The sequence below is a fragment of the Leptodactylus fuscus genome, chromosome 7 (assembly GCF_031893055.1).
Source record: "Leptodactylus fuscus isolate aLepFus1 chromosome 7, aLepFus1.hap2, whole genome shotgun sequence".
Lineage (NCBI taxonomy): Eukaryota > Metazoa > Chordata > Amphibia > Anura > Leptodactylidae > Leptodactylus > Leptodactylus fuscus.
In genome coordinates, this window is record NC_134271.1 from 16,006,821 (window position 1) to 16,017,639 (window position 10,819).

The window sequence follows — 10,819 nt, forward strand, 5'->3', positions numbered from 1 at the left end:
GCCCCATGGCATCACTTTCATCAATTCTTCACATTCAGGAGATATAGATATATCAGATATAGCGATCCCATTGACTTAAAGGGGCAGTACACTAAAGAACAAGACATCTTCACCCTTAAAGGGACAGTACAATGAAATATAAGACATCTTCCCCCACCCCCCTCTCTCCATTAGTAACAGGGACCCTGAACCCTGTATTCCCCATACACTGCCGGGTGTGATGTCTGTCACCAATCTGACACCGTTGCCCCCTGGTAATCCCTATTCATCCACCATGTCGAATGGGAAGCAGAGTTCGGGAAGACCCCCTGGTACCTGACACCATTGGCTGCCCCGATACCTGACATCTGATTGATGACCCTCCCCGTAATGTGCTGTATGGTCTGTACAGGTCCCGACCAACCTCACGCCGTGCCATGTAGGAACGTGATTCTGCGCTGGAATCCCGGGGTCTGCCATAGATGATGAATGGATGATGGGAATAGCCACGAGGATAAGAAGGGTGTCATTACTTTTGCATTGGGGCAGATATAGATATATAAAACTTGAGCAGATACAAAGGCCCAGAACTGCGACGAGATACGTTTTCATATTCATTGTTAATGGCTGCACAGTTTGGGGGGTGAAGCGGCTTTTTTAAAGCAAAATTGCGCAGATATTCATGTTCACAGATTTTGGCGCAGAACATTTTCGTATTCCATGTCGAAATCCGGATGATATCGCCTCCCTACTTTACATGGCGCAGACTCGGGCCTTGGGATGGCTCAGCAGATTGTGTGCACATAGCCATAAACTTTCGGCGCCATTCTCAGATCCATTTCGGTCGCCATGTGACATATCCATAGGACGACTACACAGGGTGTGACCAAATTCATGCAGCTAACCCACAGACGGTTGCGAATGACCTTTCCGTCCCATGTGGGCGAGGTTTAGCTACCTGTAGGGATGAGCGGACTGGTTTGTTACGAGTTTTCCAAAAATTTCAGACTTGAAATTTTTGTGATTCGCCACCCACGAGCCCAGAGTAGAATAATCGGAGCGAGGTACGAAAAAATAATAAATGGTCATAGTCGCCTTCCTGATCCAGGCTTTTTTTTTGGATTCTTCCAACCTTCATGGGATAACGCTGAGGCCTGTGATTGGGCCTCAGTGGTCACATGGGGCCCATCAATATCATGACAGGACTTGAGAGCGAAACGCTTGAATCATGTGAGGTTCGCTTATCGCTGGCTACATACATTTATATACCACGTCCTTCCAGAGATCCAGCCGTCATAGACTTATCTGTTTCTGGGAAAGCTGGGTGATAACTGTTATGGCGTATTCTACCGCCCCGGGACCTGAACTGTAAATCTACCTAGAAGACGCGCCTTGATACAAGCAGAGGAAACTCAAGTATTGTCATTCAGGCATCTGGAAAAGCTGGATTACAACCACTGCTCAAGCACTTGTCACCCAGCTTTCCCAGGAATGTTAAACAATAGTGATTGTGCAGACATGTAGCGGCCGGACACCCGCAGGGCTGTTATGGCTTCACCATATGTGAGAACGTTGATACATTTATCACCGAGCTCAGAACATTGTAACATCCATCACCCGAAAACTGCTGAGTGCACGTTACACGGCCAGTACATGTGCTCAGTGCGAGGAGAGGCCGATGGTGCCGCGTACACTCACATCAAAGGGGAAAGCAGAAAAACTGCTCTCAGGAGAATCCGATACAGAACGGCGAAACGTTAGCTCCGCCCAATGATATCAGCGCCAGTCCTGAGTAAAACATCAAGTTATGTATCTAAAATTTTATCACTGTACGATGGAACGTTCTGCAGCTTCTAAGAGGACTTGCTGTTATTTTTTTATTTTATTTAATAATCTCTGTAGTGATACATTGTAACAAAACTACCAGAGGTCTGTGCTGCAGATAGGTTTAGCTCACAAGGATCACTTGCACTGATACATTGTAACAGAACTATCAGGACAGGAGAGAGGTCTGTGATGAGGATATGTGTAGCTCACAGAGGATTGTTTGAACTGATACATTGTAACAAAACTACCAGAGGTCTGTGCTACAGATATGTGTAGCTCACAGAGGATTGCTTGCACTGATACATTGTAACAAAACTAGCAGAGGTCTGTGCTACAGATATGTGTAGCTCACAGAGGATTGCTTGCACTGATACATTGTAACAAAACTAGCAGAGGTCTATGTAGCTCACAGAGGATCACTTGCACTGATACATTGTAACAGAACTATCAGGACAGGAGAGAGGTCTGTGATGAGTATATGTGTAGCTCACAGAGGATTGCTTGCACTGATACATTGTAACAGAACTACCAGAGGTCTGTGCTGCGGATATGCGTATCTCACAGAGGATTGTTTGCACTGATACATTGTAACAGCACTACCAGGGCAGGTGAGAGGTCTGCCTGCGGATGTGTTTAGCTCGCGGAGGATTGCATACACTGATACATTGTAACAGAACCATCAGAGCTGGAGAGAGGTCTGTCCCGCGGATGTGTTTAGCTCACAGAGGATTGCGTACAGACATGTTATAGCAAAACTACCAGGGCAGGAGAGAGGTCCGTACTGTGGGTGTGTTGAGCTCACAGAGGATTGCTTGCACTGATACATTGTAACAGAACTACCAGGACAGGTGAGAGGTCTGTGCTGCGGATGTGTTTAGCTCACAGAGGATTGCTTGCACTGATACATTGTAACAGAACTACCAGGGCAGGAGAGAGGTCCGTACTGTGGGTGTGTTGAGCTCACAGAGGATTGCTTGCACTGATACATTGTAACAGAACTACCAGGACAGGTGAGAGGTCTGTGCTGCGGATGTGTTTAGCTCACAGAGGATTGCTTGCACTGATACATTGTAACAGAACTACCAGGACAGATGAGAGGTCTGTGCCGCGGATGTGTTTAGCTCACAGAGGTTTACTTGCACTGATATATTATGACAAGTGAACAGACTATTCAGTATTATGGATTCTCATCCTATGTTACTAAACTATGACCTACTTATAAACCAAGTTTTTTATGTTACATATATTTAAAAAAAAAAAAAAAAAATCTTTTTTTTTTTTTTACATTTTCCAAATCACTATAGTACAGTATCTGCAATTTTTAGTCTGACCACTAGACCTAAAAGCAGTCACCTCCCTTATATGACAATACAATAGAAGATAACACCTCGATAGATAAGACCACTGACCATCATTACATTACTACTGACAACAGATGACATCACAGCTTAGCTCCTCCCACTTTCTGCAACAAACATGTCTAGAAAACTCTCCCATAGACCTCAATGAGTCGGCTCCAGACTATTGCTGCCTATGGCCATAATTCTGCCGTAAAGCACATGACAGTAAGCATAGATGTGGAATATATTACAGAATCAAAACAAAACGATAAGACTGAACCAGAAAGCTAAGGAGTGGTTTTAACTACTGAGCCGCCCCAGCACATAGAGTGATCTGACATAAATGGATCGCCCGGCATACTTCTACCAGTCACTTCAATTAAATTTTCACATTGGGCTTACAGTTCTTGCTTGTACCATGAAGGTCCTGGATGGGTCGATCAATCGGTTCTGGTCCCCTCAGTCATCAGAGTACTTACATTGGGATCATGACCACATACTTGACGCCTTTACCGGCAGCTTACTGACCTCTTCTCATCTTCTAGGTCTGGTTCCAGAACCGAAGGGCGAAATGGAGGAAAAGGGAGAGGTTTGGGCAAATGCAACAAGTGCGAACTCACTTCTCCTCAGCCTACGAGTTGCCACTACTGACACGAGCAGAAAACTATGCTCAGGTAAGTAACATGAAACCTACCTACTGAGCCACAAAAAAAAAAAAAGAATTTCACAAATACCCCACCGATAAGGCAAAATGCATAAACATCTGGCTATGGTGCCACATAAACAAGCAATATCAAATCAACATCCAAATATCTCTTACCCACTAAGCCAGATAACTAGATAGGATATACAGTATTCTACTCAGCTTCCCACTGAGCTAAAAGTAAAGAATATCACAAATACACCACCAATAAGGAAAAATGCATTTAACATCTGGTCACTCTATATATAGAGAGCTAGGTATATAGATAGGATATATTCACTTAGCCATTGAGCCAGATATACAGAGATCTTGGGATTGAGGACATTGCACAAGAATAGACAATATGCACACTCAAGTTTATACTCACCAGTCTAGTACATATAAAATACCACAAAATAAATATATATTCCCATAGTGTTAGATGCACAAGCAGCATTTAACTAAAACTTACTTACTGAGCCACACAGACAGCATGAGACCTAACATCAAAACGTAAATCACTTTGTCAAAGCAGAGGTGGCATGTAACAGACACTGGCAAAACCATACACTACATGTCACAAGTGCATGAGAACACGAGTATAAAATTAAATACTGCTCACTGAGCCAGGTAAAAGCATGGAATGAAGGGAGCAAATACCCAGTGAGTCATTTACACAAGCAGCAAGAAGACAAAACCTGAAATGAACATCCCATACACAAACGCAGCACAAAGCCAACGCCTGTCCATTAAGCCACAAACAGAAATCTACATGTCAAAACGTCTCACTGAGTCAGTTCAAGCTCCCTAAGGTAGGTATAGTATAAAAATCTACATAAAACAGGTTGTAAAGCATTGAATGTTTGCATGTGTTTTGATGTACATTGGCTCAGTGGGCAGATGGGGGGAGTATAGTGAGAAAAGGATCACTTGAGTTTTGAAGTTTGAATTTGTTGGTTCAGTGAACAACTATTTAATCCATATATCTTTGCATATAGACTGACACTTGTTGCGTGCAGCATTTGAACTCACTCAGTGAGTAGGATTCACATGTGAATTTCTGTTCATGGCTTAGTGGTCAGGTGTTGGTTTTATGCTTCAGGTATACATGTTTACAATAAGAATTTGTTCGCATTTGTTGCACTCAGCATTTGATTTGACTCAAATGTGAATTTTTGTTCATGGCCTAGTGGTCAGGTGTTGGTATTATGTTGTGTGTGTATGGGACAGTGAGAAAGTGTTTGTTTCAGGTTTTTCTTTTTGCTGCCTAACTCACTGGGCTTGAGTTTCATTCTTGCCAAGTTTTTACCTGGCTCAGCGAGCAATATGATGCATGCCTCAGTAACTATGTATATCTGGATGTACTGACTGGCATGGAGCATTTGAACTGGCTCAGTGAGTAGGTTTCGCATATGAATTTCCGTTCATGACTTAGTGGTTAGGTGTTGACTTTATGTTGCATGTTATATGGGACAATAAGAAGGTGTTTTTCTGGTATATCTTCTTCACATCTTGCTTGCTGAAGATGGCTTAGTGGTTAGGTTTCTGTTTTAGGGTGTGTATATGTGTATATCTGAACAGTGAGAAGGTGATCATGTCAGGTATTGTTTTCCTGATGCCTGGTACATTGGGCATGTGTTACATTCATGCCTTAGTTTTTACCTGGCTCAGCGAGCAATATGATGTATGCCTCAGTAACTATGTATATCTGGATGTACAGACTGGCATGGAGCATTTGAACTGGCTCAGTGAGTAGGTTTTGCATATGAATTTCTGTTCATGACTTAGTGGTTAGGTGTTGACTTTATGTTGCATGTTATATGGGACAATAAGAAGGTGTTTTTCTGGTATATCTTCACATCTTGCTTGCTGAAGATGGCTTAGTGGTTAGGTGTTGGTTTTAGGGTGTGTATATGTGTATATCTGAACAGTGAGAAGGTGATCATGTCAGGTATTGTTTTCCTGATGCCTGGTACATTGGGCATGTGTTACATTCATGCCTAGTTTTTACCTGGCTCAGTGAGCAGTAATTAATCAGATATAGCAGAGCTAAGTTTGTTACTCTTTGCTGTGATGTTACATGGTATCAGTGTTATATCTGTCTTTGCTTGGGCCTGCCTCCATCTGCATTGGTGTCATGAGCAGACAGATAGAGGGTCTGGAGACTGTAGAGAGACTGATGAGGCAGGATGACAGCCCCTGACACTTCTGACTTCCTGGTCATTGTGCATTTCATCACTGAGCCTAGCAGATGAGAGAGAGGAGGAGGAATGAGCTGCACCAGGCAGAGGTCAAATGTTTGATGAGCAGGAGAACTGCAGGGAGACTGCTGGAATCCGGGCTCTCCCCGCCACATCTGGAGGCTTTTCTTCTGCATTCCTTCCCAGATTACTCCCCTGCTCCTCAGGGATGATATGGGGGGCCTGAAATATGAACCATCACGTCAATAGACATAGGGGGCATCTGCACTAAGATGACCTGGTGCCTGCCAATGTCATAGGAAAAACAACCGCCACCACCTTCATCATAATATCTGTAACCTTTATACGGGGGCTAGGGGTAAATAAACACTGGCTCCTGGGATCAGCCCTGAGGGACCCCCAAGGAGTAGTGCAGTGCGAATCAGTGAGTAAGAGCACGGGACAACTGCTCAGGGGGAGAAGTGGAAGAAAAATCTGTGCCCAAAGCCCCCCATGTATATGTCATGTATATGTTACATGGTATAAGTGTTGGTGATGTATTACATGGTATCAGTGATGATAGGGTATAAATGCTGGTGATATGTTACATGGTATCGCTATTATTTATGATATGCTATACGGTATCAGTGATATGTTACATGGTATCGGTATTATTTATGATATGCTATACGGTATCGGTGATATGTTACATGGTATCTGTATTATTTACAATATGTTACATAGTATCTGTATTGTTGATGATATGTTACATGGTATTGGTATTATTTACAATATGTTACATAGTATCTGTATTGGTGATGATATGTTACATGGTATCGGTATTATTTATGATATGTTACATGGTATTGGTATTATTTATGATATGTTACATGGTATTGGTATTATTTACTATATGTTACATAGTATCTGTATTGGTGATGATATGTTACATGTTATCAGTATTATTTATGATATGTTACATGGTATCAGTAGTGGTAATATATTACATGGTATCAGTATTATTTATGATATGTTACATGGTATTGGTATTAATTATGATATGTCACATCATGGTATTGGTAATGATATGTTACATGGTATAAGTGCTGGTGAAGATATGTTACATGTTATCAGTATTATTTATGATATGTTACATGGTATCAGTAGTGGTAATATATTACATGGTATCAGTATTAGTGATGATATGTTACATAGTATAAGCGTTGGTAATAATATTTACATCTCTCGGTATTAGTCTTGAAGTTGATTTGGCAGGTCGGCTTAGTAGGGATAATGACAAATCATCTGGCGATTATAGAACGTGGTGTATGGGACTATCATGTAGGTTCTGTATTACACTATTACATACTGTATATACTGTATGACACTACTATGTTGGTTCTGTATGTCACTACTGTGTAGGTTCTGTATAACAGCATTATGTAGGTTCTGTATGGTGCTATTATATATGTTCTGTATAACACTATTATGTAGGTATTTTATAACTATTATGTAGGTTCTGTTTAGGAGAAGTATTTGGGATCTGTAAGGCAGGCTCTGTATGGTATTATTATGCAGGCACTACATGGCAGTATTATATATTCCCTCTATATATTCTCTCCGAGCATGTATATATAGCCATACACTGTAGCAGCTTATTACGGTACTATACATTATTATACATTAGGCCGGTTCTTTACTTTCCTTCACATGAGTTTGTCGCACAGCGCACTAAGCGTTAAGTGCAGCCGCCATGTAGCCGGGGTGCCTTCAGGTCATGTGGGGTATTATTTTAATTGAGAGGTTTTTTTGGGGGAAGTGAGCGGTCTTCAGTTACAATTCTTAATGCATTCTACCATCAAAAGGAACCGAATAAAGTCTATTGGCTTTTAGATACTTTGTGGCAGCTCAGAAAGCTGGAGATAAAGACGAATTTGGGTTCAATGAAATACAGTAGACGCCATAGTAGGAATTCTGAATTACAGTCGCTCATAAATTTACATCCTAAATCTGGGGCTGGAGATTTCCGACATACAATTTGCATTTTTATAGGATTTTTGGAGGGTTCTCAGTACAAAGGGGATTGATTTACTATTTGGTACAATCTTGGGGGAGAAGACTTATTACTCATTGTATTAATAGATGATGTGCACATTTCTGATTATAATTTTGTATCAATTTTGCAAATTTGTAATATCATTTCGGACCAATTCTGCAAATTTCTAATATAATTCTGTATCGGTTTTGTGCATGTCTAATATTTTTTATAAATTCTGCAAATTCCTAATAGAATTCATCAATTTTGTAAATTTGCAATAGAATTTTGTTTCAATTTTGCAAATTTCTAATATCAATCTCTCCCCATCTTGAATATATTGAGGTAATGAGACACAAATTACATAAATGCTGTAGACTATGAGATTAGAGGTTTTATTAGGTCAATCTGATCAGAACACATCAACAGCACAAACATGTCTTCTGTCCTGTTTGTTACAATGTATCAGTGCAGGTAAAATGTATGTATTTCATAGAATATCTGTTCCTGGAAAAGCTGTGTGGCCTCTAAAATGGAAAAACATGGCTGATTTCTTCCAAAAACAAAACCAGAGCCACATGTGTCTGACATTGTAACCCAATTGCATTGAATGGGACTGAACTGCAATACCATACACGACCTGTGGACCTATATGGCGCTGTTTTTGGAAGAAAGCCACCATGTTTTTCTAACATAGGACATGACTGTAGTATGGCTTATGTTGTGTGTAGATTGCTGCACTACTCACCGCCCCATCTGTTCCTTTTCTCCAGATCCAGAACCCGTCTTGGATCGGCAATAACAATGGTGGATCTCCAGTCCCGGCCTGCGTGGTCCCATGTGACACCGTCTCCTCCTGCATGTCCCCGCACACTCATCCGCACTCCGCCGGGGGAGTCTCAGAGTTCCTCAGCGTCCCAGGTCCCGGCTCTCACGTAGGTCAAGCGCACATGGGCGGCCTCTTCAGCAGCGCGGGCATGGGACCCGGAATTAACGGTTACGACTTGAACGCTGAACCCGACCGGAAGAGTTCCAGCATCGCGGCGCTCAGGATGAAAGCCAAAGAACACAGCGCGGCCATGTCGTGGGCCACATGACAGCGCTACCAGCAAATACTGACACTCCAGCCGCCCCCGTGGCGCAGACCCACACTTTATAATGGGGGGGCCTGCTACTTACCCTCCCCAGGACTAAAAGCTTCCCACCCATGAGACGCCTGCTTCAGAGGAAACGCCAACAATTCAGGGATATTTGACCTTCATGGGGGAGGCCAATTGCGCCCATTGATAGCCTTCTCTGAAATCCCATTGCCTTCTATTGAGGACCCTTCTGAGGAGGGTGCAGGGGGACTTGGACTCTGCCTGGGCCGCTGCAATGTTCAGGCAGAGCTGCCTGGTGCCTCAGGGTTTTATAATGTCCTGAGGAGAGGCCTTGGTGCGGCCACCAGTTCACACAGAGCCTCTGGTATAACATTTGGCGATTGGATTGCTTTGCTGAGTTTTTTACTTTTAGCATCTTTTTGCATTCTTAGTCATGAATGGGCCTGCACAGGAAGGTATATAAATAGGAGGGGTCCCCAAAAGCAAAAGAAGACCCTTGGGCTCATCCAGTATTCACAAGGTATGACCCTTGTGTGCGCAGAGGTAGGGTATTGTCCATGGGGTTGGGGCCAGTCTCTGTTAGGGCTCCCTTATCTACAGGGCCACCTGCATAGGGGAATTATGGAAGATCTTAGTAGTGGTGGGCCTAAAACCCAAAGTGGGACCCATGGTCCCATAGTAGCTACAAGAATTAACTCTATGGTACCCACATGAACCATGGAGGGCCAAGAATTCTCTTCCAATGTTCTATCAAGGGTGGCATCAACCTTTTTGCAATTGATCTATCTGAAGTGGGGCCCCTAAGCAAGACCATATTGCTCATGGTACTGGGGCCCCTTAAGTCAAATGCCAAGGGTCATAGTAGTATAACTATGCAAGATATCTGGGCTTAAAGGGATCATGTGACCAGAATCCCGCATATCACCCCAGCCTGCAGATAGATAGGTTAGGGTCACCTGAATCAAACAGTGTTTTCCCCTTATGAATCGGACCCCCTGTTGGCGAGATATTGCTGTTTTAGTTGATATGCAAATGAGCTCTTTGCAATGGCGGCCCCCATGTTGCTCCAGAGCATTTGACAAACATGACAATATCTCAGCAACGGAGGCAGCGATTCGGAAAGGGTAAACACTGTCCGATTCAGGTGACCCTAACCTATCTATCTGCCGGGCCGGGTGCTTAGGCTGGTTCTGAATATTCACCCCCTTTAAGTCATAATAAAGTGCCTTGAACCCCAATGAACGTCTCAAATAGCGAAGGTCCACTGATGCCTGGAGTCTCACAAGAGGGTCCCTTCTCCTTACACATCCCTCCACCCCCACAAAAAAAAGAATCCAACACATTGTGATGATTGCACACACGAGAATATTAAGTTAATTTGTTGCTTTGTGTGTCGCCAGCTTTAGACGCGGCCCCCCTGCTCTCTGAGGGGCTCCCCGCTGCTTCCTACTAATAGGGCTGCCAAGTCAGCCATTTATACGTGGAACATATGAATTACACATGGTGGGCCGCGTTCTTCCAGCGACTTCAGGTCTCCACTGCGCCCCCTGCAGGGTGTGTATCTTGTATGTATCCGGCTCCATTACGTTCTTGTAACATTCGCCTATTTATTTGTAAATACTAATATAAGCCTTTTTTTTTGGTGGAAATATGATTGAGATTCTGTAAAGCAGAGG

At 43.0% G+C, this 10,819-nt stretch overlaps 1 protein-coding gene across 1 annotated transcript in view; it reads left to right on the plus strand.

Annotated features, from left to right (window-relative positions):
* Window positions 1-9,343, plus strand: part of ALX4 (ALX homeobox 4) — a 53,749-nt gene extending 44,406 nt beyond the window's left edge. Inside the window, exons 3-4 of the mRNA XM_075281203.1 lie at window positions 3,692-3,820; window positions 8,817-9,343. Coding sequence (XP_075137304.1) covers window positions 3,692-3,820; window positions 8,817-9,140 — 453 coding nt within the window. The 3' untranslated portion in view covers window positions 9,141-9,343. The remainder of the gene's footprint in view (window positions 1-3,691; window positions 3,821-8,816) is intronic.
* The last annotated feature ends 1,476 nt before the right edge of the window (window positions 9,344-10,819 follow it).